This window comes from Monodon monoceros, unplaced genomic scaffold (genome assembly GCF_005190385.1).
Source record: "Monodon monoceros isolate NGI ecotype Baffin Bay Population unplaced genomic scaffold, NGI_Narwhal_1 Super_Scaffold_5, whole genome shotgun sequence".
Taxonomy (NCBI): domain Eukaryota; kingdom Metazoa; phylum Chordata; class Mammalia; order Artiodactyla; family Monodontidae; genus Monodon; species Monodon monoceros.
In genome coordinates, this window is record NW_021703782.1 from 55,390,981 (window position 1) to 55,410,282 (window position 19,302).

The 19,302-nt window shown below is 38.4% G+C and overlaps 1 protein-coding gene across 10 annotated transcripts in view; it reads left to right on the plus strand.

The window, feature by feature from the left end:
- PTPRD (protein tyrosine phosphatase receptor type D) overlaps positions 1-19,302 on the plus strand; it is a 2,000,866-nt gene that overhangs the window by 1,967,425 nt on the left and 14,139 nt on the right. For all 10 annotated transcript variants that reach the window (XM_029201877.1, XM_029201881.1, XM_029201880.1 and 7 more), the window contains one exon: positions 18,638-18,923. In XM_029201877.1, the coding sequence (XP_029057710.1) occupies positions 18,638-18,923 (286 nt within the window). The remainder of the gene's footprint in view (positions 1-18,637; positions 18,924-19,302) is intronic.

The following is a 19,302-nucleotide window of genomic DNA, read 5'->3' on the forward strand; positions in this document are numbered from 1 at the left end:
TGGTGATGGTGATGGTGATGGTTAGGAATTTTGTGGTTTTACAGAAAGCGTAATAAGAAATTTTCTCTGACTACCTTCAAATTCAGTCCCAACTTGGGTTCACAGGTGATCAATCATTCTAGAGAAAAACAAATTCCATATGATCTCTCTTATACGTGGAAATCAAAAATGAAAACAAAAACAAAACCCTGCAAGCTCACAGATACAGAGAACAGATTGGTGATAGCCAGAAGGGGGGTGGAAGTTAGGGAAATGGATGAAGGGGGTCAGAAGGTTAAAAATACAAATAAAAATTTTAAAGCCTTCCTTTGTCAACCTACACCCAACTCCAATTCTAATCAATTGGGCAGAGAGCCTTTCTAAGTCTGGACTTTTGCTCACCACTTACATTTGATGATGTTGCAAACCACAAAAATTCTTTATAACCTATGGTTAACATGTCATCCCTCCTTTGTGTGTCTGGAAATGATTGACCTGGCTTCAGACTATTTTCTCTGATGTATTACAGCCTGAAATTCACTTGTCTTGGTTCAATTAAGCTCAAACTTACTGGTTTGTAGGGTACAATAGTAAAGCCACAAGCTTAGCAAAACCTTTTCAGAATTCAGGAAGAAACTCTGTGAATGTAGTCCAGTTACAAGAGTTACAAGAGTCCAGTACATTATATATGCCTTTGTTGTTGTGTTTATATTTCCTAAAGGCTTAGGAATAAACACATTTCTAAAAATCTGAGATAATAATTCTGCATGGATGTCTTTTTTAGAATGAATCTTTGTGGCATACATAAGGTACAAAGGTACAACAATTCCTAAGGTGGTCATCATACCTTTTGCTGGATTTTCAGCCTATGTTTCCATATGGATAATTTTATCAAGTAGCACTTCTGGAATTATCACTTAGTTCCACGTGTCTTTTTAAAGCTGCATCACATCACAGTTTGACTGTGACATAAAAACTTAGGTCGAATTTTAGCTATTAGAACTAGGTTAATGGTTATAAACAACTTCTTCTTTGTTATTTCTTACCCTTAGGGACCCTACATTAGGAAAAAACTTTATATTAGGGGGATTAAAAAAGAGGCCATTTTTCCTACATTTTTTTTTTTTTTTTTTTTTGCGGTACGCGGGCCTCTCACTGTTGCGGCCTCTCCCGTTGCGGAGCACAGGCTCCTCCGGACGCGCAGGCTCAGCGGCCATAGCTCACGGGCCCAGCCACTCCGCGGCATGTGGGATCTTCCCAGGCCAAGGCACGAACCCGTGTCCCCTGCATCGGCAGGCAGACTCTCAACCGCTGCGCCACCAAGGAAGACCTCCCTACTCTTTTTTAGTTTGGACATTTCCAACAAACCCATGGAGTAGAGAGAATGTATAATGAACCCCCAAGCACCTATCACCCAGCTTCAGTTATCAACATTTCAGGCAGTGTTTATTAAATGGCAGTTCACTTTCTGTTTTTCAAAAGAAACTCATTACATAACTGCTATTCAACGTTTGAGGTTTTAATAACCTGAGCAGCCTTATCTCAGGCAAATGTTCAAATTCCATGGAAATATTTAATGTAAAAGGCACTCATTACCACTTTCTCAGCTCCAGGTTAAGTACTCCTGGACTATATCTCTTATGCTACTATAATCTGTTACCCACACTGCTTTTCTAAGTCTAAAGTCATATGGCATCAAGTTTTAAAATGATTCCAGACTATGGATACCATGTCCCCCTAGGAAGAGCTTGTTCCCAAAACTGTCCTTAGTAAATTTTGGCTTACAGACTTTTTTTTTTTTAATTCAGCACTTTTATTTTGAAATTAACTGTTATTTTTTTTAAGGCTCAGTCCATCCTAAGCCCTACCACTGTTATTTAACATCCATGCTTCATACTCCCCTGACTAAAGCTGACTTCTTTTGATCTGTGAAAGTAGAGCTGGATTCAGAAATGATTAGCTACCTGATTTAGAAAAAAGAAAACAGAAGAGAAATAGAAATAGCAGTTTTACAAATCCGAATTTGACCAGTTCCCAAACAATTATTGGCATACGTAATCTGACACATGATTTTCATACCCAATCTGGGTTCTACAAGAAGTATAAACAGGGTCTATGGAAACAGAATTAACGGTTTGAACATGAGAAGGCCAGTCACTCAGAAAATTCAGGATACCCCATCAATGTATATGCACTTTAAACCCTGAGTTGTTACTGGATGTTATGTGGAAGACATTTTCTATAGTCAAGTAACGGTTAAACTAAGTTAAATTGTTTTACAACAGAGTTTCTCAGCCCTATAAAATATCATTTCCATTGTGAACTTCCAAGAGGGAATTTCTGAAACCTATTTAAACATGGAACTCTTCCCCCCACCCCCCGTCCCCGCCGCCACCTTGAATTTCCTCAAAATACTCTAGGAAGTGCTATCATATGAGATAATTTGCCTCATGGTGATAAAACAGGACCATGAACTACTAAGAGTAATTGTCTAGTAAATCAGTAAATAAAATGTATAGATAGGGCTTCCCTGGTGGCGCAGTGGTTGAGAGTCTGCCTGCCGATGCAGGGGAGACGGGTTCGTGCCCCGGTCCAGGAGGATCCCACATGCCGCGGAGCGGCTGGGCCCGTGAGCCATGGCTGCTGAGCCTGCGCGTCCAGAGCCTGTTGCTCCGCAACGGGAGAGGCCACAACAGTGAAAGGCCCGCGTACCGCAAAAAAAAAATGTATAGATAAATATAATCAATAAATATCTATTAAAACTAAACTGTGCAGAGCTTCAAGCTATTGAGTATGGAGAGGGAACAGTGTGGCATCTTCCTCAAAGAGCTTATAGTAACCTATATGTAACATACCTAAAACAATCAAGGCCGTTCAGAAGAAACCTTGATGTATGTATCCAGTTAAGACTTGGTCATTTAGAGAAAGCTTCATTAAGGCAAAGAAGCCTAAGAAAGTATGTATTCAGTTAATATTACCTTCAAATATATGATTGTATATTATATTAATTCATTAGTTTTTAAATTTAAGACTAAGAATTTTGAGTATGACATATGGTTAGTACATTTAGTGTATTTAATATAGACAAAGAACTTAATGGCTTTGCAGCAACTTAAGTATTAGAATCCTCCTAGATTTTTATAAATTATTTTCCATTTATTTACAGTTATCTTACCAATGCCTAACACAACTGTATTTTTGAGGGAGTAATGGAACACTTTTAGTAAGTCTTCCCAAAGCATTTAACTTAGCTTTCACAGAAACAACTCTTATTTTGTAATCATATCTCATTAGTTTAATATGTTCTTAATTATTTAACTAAAATAACTGATTATTTTGGAATAAATACCATGGCATCACAAAAGAACATAGATATCCTAGAGAATAGCCTCCTAGCCTAGAGCAGACCTGGTGCAGTGAGCAACAGACTGGGGCTTTTTGGAGGAAAGGGAAATTTGGGTGGATTGGTTGGTAAATGGAGATCAGATAAGAAAATGCATACAGATATCTGTATGCACATATTAATATGAATTAATCCATATGCACATATTAAGAAACAAATGATGGAACAAACAAAAATTGCTACTTGAGGTAAGGGAAGTAATTTGCATTTCTAACAAATTTCCAGATGATACTGATGCTGCTGATCATGGGGCTGCACTTTGAGAACCACCGGATTAGATAATCTCTAATGTCCCTTCCAAGTCTCAAATCTGGTTCAGTTGTATATGACTTTTTTTTCCCTCAGAGGATAGAAATCAGAAATAAGATGGAATATTAGTTTCATAAATTCACTAGTGTAATCTTTAATAGAAACCATGTAGGAGCAGGAAGGCTGCATATCTCCTCTGCTATTAGGCTAAATGAATTCAAATATTCAACTTTAGGTCCTTAATTCATAGGAAAGGAAGTAAGGAAATTAACATTTATCAAGAATTTGTTAGTTAAAAGACATTTTGCTAACAATAGCCTTATAGGAACCTTAAGGAATGGGTTTACGTTTTACAGATGAGAAAACTGAGAGAGGATAAATAAATGATGAAATATCATACATCTTGCAGTTGGAAAAGCCAGATTTTTAATCTGTAAAATTCACGCTCTTTCCATTTGCTAAACTGACTCCTCATAAAACAAGCATATCACATCAGACTACTTTCCCTGTCACACTTATGTGAAAATAAAATAGTTTTTTTCAATTCAGCCAATACTTACGATGTTTAAGTTATTCCAGCAAAAAGTGAACCTTCAAGAAAAAAATTGGCTTGTGGTGAGTATTTAATTCCACGGGCAAAAACTGAATTTCTTCCCCAGACTGTAACATCCAAATCTTAGAGATATGAGATGAGAAATGGTGTATAGGAGTTCACCATTGCATCCCTCTCCTCTGGGCTATGCCCACATGAAACAGACACTCAGCAGGTATTTGACGGATACGTGAACATTGAGCGAAAATATCAGTATCCAAAGCGATACCACGGGCCAAGCCGTACAACAATGCGAAATGGTATAATCTGTGTTGTGTAGGTAAAAAAGAATAATAAAGCATAGTGGCAGTATTCTTAAATGCCAAATAAAATGGTTTCCACAGTTACTTGGTTGGGGGAGAGGCTGGAAGTAGGCTATGGATCAGATTTTTGTGGGTACCCAGCCCCATAGGTTACTTTACTTTACATTTACATACTTTACAGGCTTTGTACATGTTGAGTCTGGGGCTTGCATTCTAATTAGCTTTATGTCTGGCGTTCATGGAAATGTATGCTGCATCCCGGAGAATTATCGGGGTAATGAGCATCCCATTCCCAATATATTCCTCCCTATATGAGGTAGATTAAGTCTGCAAAGAGAAGCATTTAGTACCCCCAGAAAGGGAAGCACCATATAGTGTCCCTGATGTCAAGAAAAAGTTCATTTTCTTTGAATGGGTTCCTTACTAAGGAACAGTTTGCTCATCTCTGATCACCACATTCCCTCTGTCTCCAAACAGACAGGAAATAAAACGAGGTATTGCTCTTCTCAAAGGCATGATATTTGCTGCTTATATGGTCTCTAGTGAATCCAGCCCTTGGTTTACCCCTCTTCAGGGGATTCCAGTCCACTAAGGAAAGCAGCTTGGGGTCCCCAGATTGGCCTAGACTCCATGAGCGAGGCTGCTGAGGCATTTGATACAATGAACATTGCCAAGCTGTTCATGTACCTCTTGGGGAGCTGCTAAAATGAGGCATTGCCTTTGAAGAGAATCTCCCAGAGGAAATAGCTCTGACTTCAACAAACCTGTATTCCTCTTCTGGTAAAGTTAAGGAAAGCAGCTTGTCTAGAGCAGTGATTGGAGAGCAAAAGAGTTGGTGTGTCCCCAGAAACTCTCCCCTCTAGAGAAAGGATTATCTGCACAGCAAAGTGATCTCACAGCATTTTTTTTTTCTTTTTTTTGTTTTTTTGTTTTGCGGTACGCGGGCCTCTCACTGTTGTGGAGCACAGGCTCCAGACGTGCAGGCTCAGCGGCCATGGCTCACGGGCCCAGCCGCTCCGCGGCATGTGGGATCTTCCCGGACTGGGGCACGAACCCGTGTCCCCTGCATCGGCAGGCAGACGCTCAACCACTGCGCCACCAGGGAAGCCCCCTCACAGCATATTTGATTCCTCCTGACTAGTGCTGGTTATGGCAGGCTTCTCAGGTTCTGTCTATATAGTTTGGTATATAGATATCCTTGAGCCAATCCTTCAGTAGACTAAGTGCCCTGTCGGTTACTCAAATGTAGTAATTTATAAGTTTCTTTAATAAATTTTCAGATGCTGCCACTCATCATCCCTATATTTGAATGCTTATGAATATTTCTATATAATTATATTTAATACTGTAAGCTGTAAATGCTGTAATTTCCTTTGACCTATGTTGCAGTTAGAGATATTACTTGATCAGTGCTCTCAATGATTCATTTGATGCACACGTATTTAGTTAATTGGTTTTTTTTTTTTTTCCTGCCTGTGTTTATATATAATATACTCTATAAGGGAAAAGAAATCAGTCTCCTCACAGCTGAGCCTGGTAAAAGTGCAATTAGGGTCTATCAGAACAAACAGCTGTCAATAATGAGTTCTGAATTAAAATTACTAGCAAAGAAAGGAATCTAGACATCTGCAGGAAATGTGAAAATATTTTTATAACCAAATAGCTGAGATCTGGACAGGGGTATCACTGAGTTTTCTCAGCTGTACCTGCAGTGTATTTTGAAATATTCCCAGACTGAAAGAACACTAAAATTCACTGCATAAACTAAGCTGCATATATTTTTTTTAAATGTTGGCTGCCTTTGAACAGTGTGTATTTTGATTTCACGTAATCAGCATGAACACTTTCTGTTTCAAAGTATTTTGCTGTGCCCCCGGTCATAAAATGAAGCTTAAAAATAGTTCTGTTGTCTTTGAATTGTGTCTTTCCAATCAGGGTTCTATTGCTTGGATATTTTTCTTTCTGTCTTTGGAAAAAATACTTTTGGGTCTATTACACGGTATCTGATTTGTTTGTATTGGGGTTGTTTCCTGCAAAGGAAACTTGCAAGGTGGGCTTTTGGCATCTGAGGTTTATTACAAGATAATTCCATACATTTTCAGGTATCTGGAGATAGTGAAGTATTTGGCCTTTAAAAAAAAAAAGCAAATCACACAGTTTTGAAAGCAGACTTTGTGCTCTCCCCTTTGCATTTAAGTTTTAAGTCAGTTAGGTTACAAAAACCTATATAAGAATGAAAGATCAAAATTTTTCCTTTAATTTATATATATGAACACACATATACACACACATGCATAGATAATTAGGAGTATATTTGATAATCTTTTGGCCCTCAATTACTTATAAAAATATTAGAAGAGGAGTGCCTCTGTAGCCTTGTTACCCGAAGTATGGCCCATGAACCAGCACATCAGCGTCACTTTGGAGCTTGTTGGAAGTGCACAATCTTGAGTTCCTCTCCAGACTTACTGAACTGGAATCTCTGGGGCAGGGCGCAGGAATCTGTGTTTTAATACTGCCTAGGTATGTGTACAGATCACTTGGATAGACATATAATGCATAAATGCCTACTGATACATCACATGGTGATTGATACATAGAAGAGGAATCTCTCATTTTGAATTTATGGAATTGAATTATATTACCTTTCATCTCTTTGGTGTCACAGTCTTGTGACTGTTTTCCATCTTCTACTATTGCCCTGAATGAGAGGCAAACCCTCTCCTTTCTACTCCTATCCTCAAACGTGACAATGATGGCATTCTAAATACACTTAATACCAGTTTTCACTAATTAAGTAGTCATCATGTATGAATACTACACTTACTGAAAGTCATCCATCTATCTATCTGAAACAGAGCTGACATCAGTATAACTAGTTCATACATAGGTACATGAAGATCTATCTTGACAATGCTTCAAAAGCCACTTAATTCCTTTCTCTTCGGGTAGTTGAATAGCATGGGAGAGCTAACGTTTCATTAATAAAGAACAGTTATAGGCACAGCTTAGACCCTTTTTGGACCAACATTGTTGCAGCCTAAATTGATAGAATCATGGACCTTGGGTCCGTCTTGGAAGCTCTAAGGAAAACTGTCATCTTGTTTCCAATAAAATTCCATGGCTAGAAGCATGAGTCTGGGAAAGAGGAGACAGGGACCCAAGTCTTAGCTCTGCTAGTAACAGTCACATGATCCTGGTCAAATTCCTAACCCTGCCTAGGTCTCAGTTTCCTCCTTCAAAAAATCTAAGTAGGCTGAGGAGTTAGATGAGGCAATGAGCAGTACTGATGCATTAATTCAGAAACCTGTGAGTTTAAGAAGCCAGATCAGGCCTCTGGAAACACCAACACAAAGGCCTGCTGAAGGACTGCAGGGTGATACAAATAAGTGAAGCAGACCCTGACATTCGGTAAATTGTACTGAGACTGAGATTCTCACTGCCTTAAAAAACCTTGTGTGAATCAAACAAAAGGACTAAATAAAACAGAGCTACCAATTTGTAACCCCTGATAAGAGCCTTGAAAACCACTGGACCATTTATGTTTATATGAAGATAATCGCATTTTAAAAAAGCAAAAACACAAAACCAAAACCCCCCAAATCTCCTCCGTGTGGGAAAACACAGATATACTTTGCAAAACAATCGAAACAAAGTTGCTAAAGTGTGAGTATTTTCCAAATACCTTTCAGTAGCTCTTCTGTTTGTCTCTCTTTTAACCTGAGACAAGAGTAACAGCATTTATGTTGCTAATGGTGAGCCTGCTGTGTGATCTGAACAGGTTGTAAACATCGTAATCTACATGATTGGTACTTTCTTTGGGTTGAGCAGCACACAACCTGTGCAGTTTTATTTGGCAGACCTCGTTAATGGTTGTATCCACTCTCAAAATGTGGATAATTTTGTGTCATTCCAAACAAAATTTAGAATATGGATTGAACCGATATGGCCATTTACAAGGAAAATTTCAGTGAAAAAGATATAGTTCCTCATAATTCCATAGCATTACTCAATTGACCTCATTCAGATTCAAGTCAACTACCAATTATAAGAACCAGCTGAGTCTGTTTTATCTCTGCCTAATGGCCTCCTCTATCCATCTGTAAAATAAAACCTGCTATGGCATATTCAGGTGTTCTTTATATAAACATATTAGCCTTCTACTTTATCTTGAGCATCACATTTTAAGAATAATAAGGAATGTGTTTGGCAGATAACGTTGGGACAGAGCCAAGATTATACAGAAAAGTCTTTGGAGGATTTTCGAGTCAATATATTTGGGGGAAAAAGTCAGATTAGACCCATGTGGATTTTTGGTTTTTATAGGCGTAATTCATTTTAAGAAATCCCCCTTCACCCATCTGGAAAAATAAAATGCCCTGAGGGAATACGATGGGTCTTGACCTCTCAATATTATAGACTAGGATCCTTGTCAGGTCAGTTGTTCCATGCTTAGTCTCTGCTTCTTCTCTGCTGATGAAGTGTGAACTTTTGATCATCAGAGGATGCCGCCTAAGAGTGTAATGCACTTTTTCTTTCTAGAGTGATCAATGTACTGGATGGTCTCATCCTAACTTTTGCTTATTTTAACTGTGTACTAAGAATTCTCCTCTCTGTGCTGAAGGCCAGCACCTGATGGCACGATCAAGTCCAGGCTGCAAAGGGCTGCCAGCATCACCCTGACTTCTCCTGAGAATCCATCTCTGGGCAGTATTCCCAAGCTAGAGTGAATGAGGTTCCATCTTCTCTCTCTACTTCTTTGGATCCTCAACTGTTCACTGGTCTTTCATATTTTTATAATAGTAACTGTTTACCCACTGTTTTATATTTCTTTTTAATTCCATTATTACTGATTATATTGTCCTTGCTAAAAAAAAAAACATCATACATTTCATCTAAAGTGAAAGGCCTCCTTACCATCTCCATGACCAATTCCATTCTCCACCAAGAGGTAACTATTGGTATCATTTGTGTATCTTTGGAGATCGAGTTCCATGAATCAACAGGTATGCATATAAAAATATTCAATATATAACTGTATTGTGTGGAATTGTAAAAAATATAAGTGTTATCATGATGTATATATTGGTCTGCAACATATTTAGAAATCTATTTTTTTCTTGGTCAATACATGGATTTGCCTCCTTCTTTTAACTGCCCATAGTATTCTCAGTATTTAGGTACTGTAGTTTATTTAACCATTTCCTTAGTTATAATAATTTGGTATTTCAAATAATGCTGCAATGAAAATCATTTTCTAAAACTCTCTGTGCATATGTGTACATATACCTCCATGAAAGATTTCCAGAAGTGTGTGTCAAAGGATGTGTGCATTTAAAATTTTCACAAACACTGCAAAACTGCCCTCGCAAACAACTACTTAATAGCATAGATATATTCTACTGCATTTCAATGACAGTTTGTCCAAAGATATCTTTTTATAGTTTTTATTTTATAATAATATATAAAAGTGAATTAGGCAGATGAATATTTATATCCAAGAAATCTGTATAATTTCTCTGGTCATTCTAAAGAGATGCCAGAGGATGTAATACTAAAATAGTTATGCGTCTGTTTTTTGTAGAGAGCCCGAAATATTCTAGAGATGCCCAGTATAGCTGTATATTAAGTTAAATGTTAATTTTTGTCAAAAAAAAAGAGAAGAGTTTCAAAACAGCAGTCATATCAGGATCACATCACAGGTTTATCAGGATGGTCATCTGATGAATCTTATAAATCTCAGTCATAAAACTCAATCCATTCTATTAGATTCCTTTTTTAATAGTCTTGCAGTTCATAAATGCCATTCTTTTTTCTGAGCTATAATATCCAATCAAAGCACGAGCTGATGTATGTATGAAATGCTCACCATGATTTTCGGGCCATATTGTACTGCCTTTGCACCCAGCTAAATGATCTGTAAAATCTTCTATTTTTTTGTCTTTCTCTGCCATATCATTGAAGTATCAGTAAAGGGTCAGCATTAAAACTCCACCAGATTAATCAGAAAAGCCAACTTTTAAGCACATACCCAGAATGATTTTAGTACAAAATAGCCCCCTCGTGCCTCTTAATGTTTTCCTTTTGCACATTACTACCGTATCACATCACGGGACATTAAGCATATTTCAACTCCTGGGACTAACTCAATCATGTTTTTAGAAATTGAAAACAAATGTTGTAACTGGATGAATGCTAATAGTGAAGTAATAACAATTTCCTAGTAGGCGTATTTGTTTAGTGGATTGCCTAGTTTTTCAGCTTGCAAACACTGGAATGTCTATCACTCACTGAAACCTTTTTTTTTTTTTTTTAAGGCAAAAGTTTGTCAATAATTTGGTTTACCTTAGTGGAATTACTGTCCTCACCCAAAGGTAACTTAGAAAGTTGGTTTTACTCCAAGGGTAACAGAGACCAACCTAATCCTAGACTCGATTTAAAAGTGCTGTCCTCCTCCCTTCTTGCTGGAATTTTCTGTAATAATAAGTGTCCCGAATTGTGCTGGCCTCAGCCTGAAGCACAGGGTTATGCACTCTTCTTTTTTTCCCAAAGATATTTAGAAAAATCTGTCTTTGTGCTTGGCAACTACTCCGACAGAAGATAGATAAAAATAAGGGTGGTTTATCAGTTTTGCTGTCCTTATCATGTTTCACGTTGAAGGCTGTTGAAATGATGAAAAACAAACAGCACTAAATAGGGTTCCATCATTATCGCCGCCATGAGGAGCTAAGTTTTTCAGGATCAAAGAAAAATGCATTTGCTTTTAGAACTACAATTCTTCATTTTGATAGGTGCACTGCACTCAGATACTGATGGGTGAAAAATAGAGCAAATTGGAGAAGGAAGTAAAATGTGTGCTGCTGCGGGAACTTGGAAATTCAAACAAAAGTAGGCTGGCATTCTTTTAAAAGCTCTGAATGTTCAACGTTCAATTTCTTAAGAAAAATGTGGTGCCTGAGGTTTGTTATTTATGAGCAACTGGAGTAAAACATAAGCACAGGTTGTTTCCATCTCATCAAGTTATAAGAACTCCCTTTATCTTTATAAACATGTAGCAAAGGAATACTCCCATGCAGGGGCCTTTGGGGGAATGTTCCTGTACATGCTATTGATCCAGAAGAAGACAATATTTTTTAACTTACGTTTTTAAAAAATTTGCAACTCAAGTTGAGCACCTTTGAGTTCCCTGGCATGGAAATTGCCAGGAGAAACTGTCAAATGCAATTGAGACAAGGAAGCTGTTGTTCTTCCCCTAAAGGAGAGTATCAACTGGCATAAAGATAATAACCAGAAAACAAAAATAAGGTATGGCAGTTGCCAATAAAGTGGTATAAATTGTCATAAGGATCCAAAGAGAAATAAACCAAGGGTAAAGTCTTGGTCCAGGATGCAGCATGTGAGTTGAGTCTTGAAGGAAGGTAGATATCAACATGTGGACACAATAAGGAGGACAGAGAGCCTGCATAAGCAAAAGGCCAGAGGCGGGAAAGCTTAAAATATGTTTAAATTTCCTGGTTCTGAGGGAAAGGTGTGACTCTTATAGTAAAAGTATTGTTATTACCTGAGAGCCATGCAGATTTAATGATGGGACCAGTGCCTAACACACATCCAGATGAAATTACTGAACCTCTAAGTTAATGAAAAAACCCACAAGCACTTGGGGTAAAATTGCTACTAAAAGACAAAAAATAAGACTTCAAAATACAAAGGAAGACCGTGGAGCAATATATTTAGAGTTTGAGAAGATAATATTGGAGCCCAGTAATCCTGCACATAGCCAAGTTGCTGGCCCTATGTAAAGGCAAATAAAGAGCTTCTCAGATATATAAGACATCAGAAATAATACTACCCACGCATATTTTATATGAAGCATTATTCAAAGACGTATTCTAGCAAACCAATAAATGTAACAAAATAAAGAACTCAAGAATAGATGAGCCATGTCATAAAGGTAAACTATGAACAAGTAAAACAATTATTTTAAGCAATTGCTGTTAATAGAGTTATAGATGTAATAAAAAATTTAAACAATCCTTAAAGTGGGAAATAAATGTGTAGAACATGCCCTTTTTCCCTCACTGCCTTGCAGCCACCCTGGCTTTCTTTTAGTTACTCCAATATACCAAGCTATTTTCCATTCCAGGGTCTCTTCTTGGGATATTCTTTCTCCTCAAAAGCTTTCCCACCCATCTTCACTCAGCAAACCATTCCTTGTCCTTTAGGTATTGTATTAGTTCGCTAGGGCTGCCATGACAAAGTACCGCAGACTGAGGGCCTTAAATAATATAACTTTATTTTTTCACAGTTCAGGAGGCCAGAAGTACGAGACTCAGGTGCCATCAGGGTTGGTTTCTGGTGAGACCTCTCTTCTTGGCCTAATTTACCATGGTCGCCTTCTAGCTGTGTCCTCACATGGCCTTTCCTGCATACTTGTGCACAGAGAGAGAGATCTCTGGAGTCTCTTATATTCTTACAAGGTCACCAGCCGTACTGGATTAGGGACCCACCATTATGACCTCATTTAACCTGAATTACCTCCCTAAAGACCCTATTTTTGAACAGTCACAGCGGGGGTTAGAGCTTCAACATATGAATTTTGAGGAGACGCAATCCAGTTCCTAACAGCTATCAATTTAAATGACACTTCCTCAAAGGTGCTCTTCCAGGATTCTACACATTTACCTCACAACAGTTGTTGAGATTTATAATTATATATTTATTCATATGATTATTAATATCAAACTCCCCCACTACACTGCCATCTCCACGAGGCAAGGATCATGTTTTTTCTGTTCACCACTTCCCCGATATCTTAGCACATGATAGGCACTCAGTAAATATTTGTGGGATAATAGCCTGCAGAATCTTAGGAAAGAGTATAGTATAGCAAATGAGGATGGAAGAACAAAGTAATGAGCATTTCCTGTCTGTCCCTGGGTGGTGGTACGAATAGATGAATTAGGATAGTCTGTGCTGGTAATATGTAACCACCAGCTTGGGGTGGCAGGGGTTGGAGGTAGGGAATAGTATTGGTCAATTACATTGGTGTAAGTACTCCCACAGTGGCAGATTCCAGGCTACAAATATGACATCACTGAATCCAAAAGCTGGGGAGAGCTACTCAGTAGCATACCATTATATAATATTTTCACCTGAAGGGCATAAATGTAAAATAATTAAGAAGTAATGTATTTTGAGTGTTACCTTTATTTTTAATATTATTATTTAAGCAGGATTTCTGAGAATTTAACAACTGACTTTTGCCAGCTCTGGCACACCACTGATGGATAGAAGAATAAAATTGTAGAAACTGAATGCACAGAAATTTATAATTTGTTATTGTGCAGGGCAAAAGGCAAAAACAATGCAAGCTGATCCTTAAATTTTAGACCCGAATGACCTGAATCTGAGCAGAGAAGATGTTGATTATTCTTGGTATATGTTTATTTCTAGAGAAACCTGAGAGCAGTCTGAAATATAGGTCTCCCTTATGCTCAAAGAAAGGGCTGTTACGTTAGGAATCGTTTGTTTGAAGATGATTGCTGAACCATGAAGGAGAATGAGAGAAAGGAGGACAGAACTTTGGGGATATTATCTCCATTTTGGGGGCTGGCAGAAATATGTAAATTAGAGAAAGAGATTCCGATGGAAGAATCCAGAGAAGTCGGAGGAGGATCAGCACAGGGGTCAGATAGAAAAAAACATTACGGGGCTCCCCTGGTGGCGCAGTGGTTGAGAGTCCGCCTAACGATGCAGGGGACACGGGTTCGTGCCCCGGTCCGGGAAGATCCCACATGCCGCGGAGCAGCTGGGCCCGTGAGCCATGGCTGCTGAGCCTGCGCGTCTGGAGCCTGTGCTCCGCAACGGGAGAGGCCACAACAGTGAGAGGCCCGCGTACCGCAAAAAAAAAAAAGAAAAAAAACGTTACATACTGAGGCACAGTCTAAAGAGCTGCCAGTAGATTTCTGAAGATGACATTTAGAGTTGATCTTTGATTTTGGTTTCCAACGTGATAGAAATTCTACCCTTTCCTAGAGTCAATGGAACCATTACGTGAGTCACAGATCTTTTTGGCTAATTTCATATGCAACATGTTTCAGGTTATTTTGTATTTGAGATCATTACAAAATCTCCTCCCTTCCTACCATCAACCCAAAGGGGAGTATCTGATGTTCATCATAATCCCTCAATCAGAGTCATAGAAACCAAGGAAGAAAGGCTTTTCAAGGAACTTTCATTAGGGAGAGTTAAGCACTACTAAAGGAATGTTATAGAGGGATGGATCAAAAGAAAGTTTCCGTGTTTGTCAACTGTTGCTTACCCAGATGGCAGAAAGACATGTGAAGTAATGGTGATGCCCTGAAATGGGGTGCTAAAGTTTAGCATCTCAGAACCTGCATTTGAGTCCCTATTTGGCCATCTACCATTAGCTATACGACTTCAGGGAAGTTCCCGAATGTTGTGAATCATTGAAGGGGAAAAGAAACTGACAGACATTTGCTGAATACCTCCAGGACGCCGAGCTCCGTGGTGAGAAGGCGTTTCACTGCCATCTCATTTACCTTGAGAATATGTGTGAAAGCAGAAACTTCCTCAAATGTAAAGTATTATTATTGGAAATATGGGGAGGAAAGGAAGAAAAGCTTGAGGGGGTAGATTAAAGCAAGATTTTGAAAGCCTGATCTCAAATGATCCTGTGGTGATTCTATCAAAAATTTCCCGGCATTAACATTTCCTATTTCTTGTTGTCAGCTTTAGAGGTAGAATTTTTAGATGGAGTTTGTACCTACAAAGCGACTGCATCTTTCTTTATGTTTGCAAAACACTCTGTATTTTTAATTCAGCCTTAAAACTTACTAGATAATTAACGAGTGAATTATCACTATCATGATTTAAGAACAACAGAAAAAAAAAAAGAAAGAAAGAAAAAAAAAAAAGAACAACAGAAAAACGAGAGGTTAAGTGACTGTCTCAGGGACACCCAGCCACTGGTATCTGGAAAAAGTATTTTGAACCTCAGGGTCTTGCTTCAAGCTAAGAGACACGTCTAACATTTGAAACCCCCAAGAACTCTTCATCATAGAAAAGAGGTAACATGTAAGTTCCAGGGACACTTTCTTCCCTCTCTTCCATATGAACAGCAAGATTGGGCTGTTAACAATATTTTGTGTTTGGAGGAGGAAAAAATAAGTTTTGCACAAGTCATAGCCTCTGTTCTTTGTTTCTTTTCTTCCCACAATTCATGAGGTAGACACAGGCACATGTCTGATTTTTTTCCTTCCTCATTTTTTTTGGAAAAAAAAAATGAATTATTATCACCATGAAGAGGTTGATATTGTTAGGGTCTGGAGTTATCCCTACCAATTTTGCAAGATTCTGTAGTATCTTTTTGCCAGAATACAGAACCATGCATCATCCAGACATCTGGAACGGCCCCCGAGGCATATTTGGAGAAAATACTCCTGCCACTGTCTAGATTGGACTTGATTCATAGGGTTCAGTTATATGGCTTGCGGTGTGTCTTCCACTAGGTAGAAATGCATGAAATTGTATCTAGATGGAAGTAACGCACAATTAGAAAGACAACACAGAAAAAGGAAAAAGATTTACTTAGTCTTAGAACCCACCAAATGTGGAGGCCGCCTCTGTCTTCCAGGCTAATTCTTACCTAGTTTCTTTATTTGCAGTGTGATGGCTTATCAGGAGACCAAGGTGTGGAAACCACTCAAAGCATTTTCCTGTCTCCTTCTTCCCTATCAGACACTTTGTGGAGTCTTCAGGTATTCTCCACATAGTTCTGAACCTTTATCAAATGTAGGATTTCTTCCACTGACTGAGGGATCCTGTTACCAAATCTGGATAGGACGCTCATTGTACAAGGCCTCTCATGCCAATCACTAAGTCATTCACTTTTTCACAAACATTATTGCACACTGACTGCGTGCTTGGTGCAGGGCACAGAAAACAGAAAATGCAGTTCCTGCTCTCAAGATATGCTCATTATTTGCAGACAGTGGCCCTACCAGACTAACTAATAATACGATGTGACTGGGACTGTAGGGTGGTATTTAAGACAACAGGGATCTGGGACAGAGGGTGATTATAATCCTGCTGGGGGTATGGGGGAGGGAGAAGGTGGGGAGTGTAAGGGAAAACTTGCCATCTTACAGGTTTCTTTGGTAAAACTAACAAAAGAAAAGGGGACTTCGTGGATCTCAGTGCATCAGGTTTCTAATTGTTTTGTGCTAGGAAATGTGCTATCATCTCTCAGACTCTTTTTCCCAAAGGCTTTTTGCATTACACTTCAATGTCATGTCACTTTGTGGTTTAAACCCTGAATGGAGTCTTAGAGTCAGTATCCAGAGGCTCTCTGACTAGATACTGACAGTTTTTACATCTGACAAGACAAAAAAAGTAAACAATTTTTAAATAGTGGTTATATCCTATTTCCGCATAAACTAGTATCTGAACCTCAGGGCTCCTATGTGGAGGCTGGGTTTGATCTATGCTGCTCAGTAGTTACATAAAGGTAATATTTGTTACAAAATGCTCACTTATCACCTACAGCCACTTGGCAGTTGAATCAGGTACCCTAGTGCTCATTAAACTCATTTATACGAAGTTTTGGTACATCCCTTGCACTGGTGCTTCACTAGGCCTATGAAAATTTTACATGCAGCTCCCAGAGCCATTCTATTTCTTTTGCTATTTCAGTCTACTCAGTTCCCCATCCTTTCCTGTCCTTCAAAACTTGGTTCAAATGCCACATCATCCACAAACCAACACACCGTTTTTTTCTTGTGTTATAAATATTTATGTAAAGTATTATCTCCGTTGATAATCTGAGCTCTAGGTAGGATCTAAGTCACCTTTAATGTTGTAACCCCTATGTTACTTAGCAAAATACTTCACTGCTCATTGAATGAAGAGATGGATGTATCAGTGCACAGGTGGACAAATAAATGAGCACACAGAAATACAAATGACGGGGAACACTGGTACGTAGTGAATGAAGGAGGCTGTCTGTTGCTTGGTGTCTAAGGTGCTGATATATAACCTATTCCTGTTGATTACATGTTTCCCAGCCAGGTAAGCATCCATGATCAGAACGAGAAAAATATTTGGATTCAGCCATACGTGACACATAAGTGGACTCAGCCAAAAGGGTTTGATAAAATTAGAGACAATAAAAGGCTTACCTTGGATTTAAGAACACAGATGTGTGATTTTGTTAGTATTCTTTCCCACACTCGAGGAAATTCCAATGTTCCAACCACCGGACTCTGTAATCCAGTTCAGTGAATTAGGTTGTCTCGTTGGCGGCAGAACTTGTCACTGTGCTTCGCTGACCTCTCACCTCCTCTTCTTTGAATCAGTTCCCACCAACTGGAGAACAACCCAGAAGTCCATATAAGCAATGGAGTTTAAAAAAATGCCTCAGAGCTTCTTCAGTAACAAAGACTGAGGCTTTTATTTTCCCACACAGAATACCTGAATTTCACCTAAAATTTCAAAATACATTCAACTCTGGAAGAAAAAGGAGTAAAAGCGAGAAGCACACCCACACTCTCTAGTGATTGCTTTTTATTAAGAATTTCTTTCCATTGAGAATACACTGCACTATTTTGAGTATGCAGCAACATTTTAATATTTTAATTATACACTTCCCACTAGATTGGTTTTAAAACTTCCTCGCTGAGTTTTAGAGTGTGAAATGTTTCAAGTTGAATGATTTACTAGTTTTCTTTTTTTCCTTTTTTTAATAAATTGAACTAAAATAGACTGAAATAGTTTGTAAAAAGATAAAGCCTAGTTCGATCTTGACCAGTTTTTAAAATATCTTTTAATGTAAAAAGCCTAAATGTGTTTTTTTCATAATAATTTCAAACTAACGTCTGCTTTGTGTTACGTGATCAAGGAGCACAGTAGTTATAGATTTAATAATTTTACATTTTGAAACCAATCACCTTTTACTTGTTAATTTGTTCCCTACCCTTTGGTTTAGAATGCCCCCAAATCATCACAGTAGCTATTTGAGTAGAATTAATGGATTTAAAACGTCGTTAATTAAAAGTAATGAGAATAATGTTATGATGTGTTGGTTCCCCAGGAGATTCATTTGGACCTTTATTTCCTCTGTTTTCCTTGTAGCGCGGGAGTTGGCCGGACCGGCTGTTTCATTGTGATAGACGCCATGTTAGAAAGAATAAAGCATGAAAAAACTGTAGACATTTACGGCCATGTAACTTTAATGAGAGCCCAGAGGAATTACATGGTTCAGACAGAAGACCAGTACATCTTTATCCACGATGCACTGTCGGAGGCAGTGACTTGCGGGGATACCGAAGTGCCGGCTAGAAACTTGTATGCCTACATTCAGAAGCTGACACAAAGAGAAACAGGAGAGAATGTCACAGGGATGGAGCTCGAATTTAAGGTATGATATTAGATGTGATGTGGTAATTCAGGAACAGTCATTCTGGAATTGTCCTTCTGAACCTTTCAAATTTGTGAAGTTACAAGATTCACCTGACCTTCTCCCTCAGGTGTCTGACTGTAAAACACTTTCTTCCTCCTTCCCTTTTCTATCCTTTGCTTCCTAATAATACCTAGAGCTCTTTTGTACCCTAATTTAAACTGAGAGATCATACTCTCAGAACATAATATTTAAAACTTCCATAGTCTATATGGACTCATTAGGTAGAAGTGAAAAGCAGTACAGTTGGAAGAGTCCTTTGCTTAAAAGCAAACAAAATCTTTGTATCTAATGAGGGAATCTTGGGTACACTGAAGTCACGCTACAGGCTAAAATTATC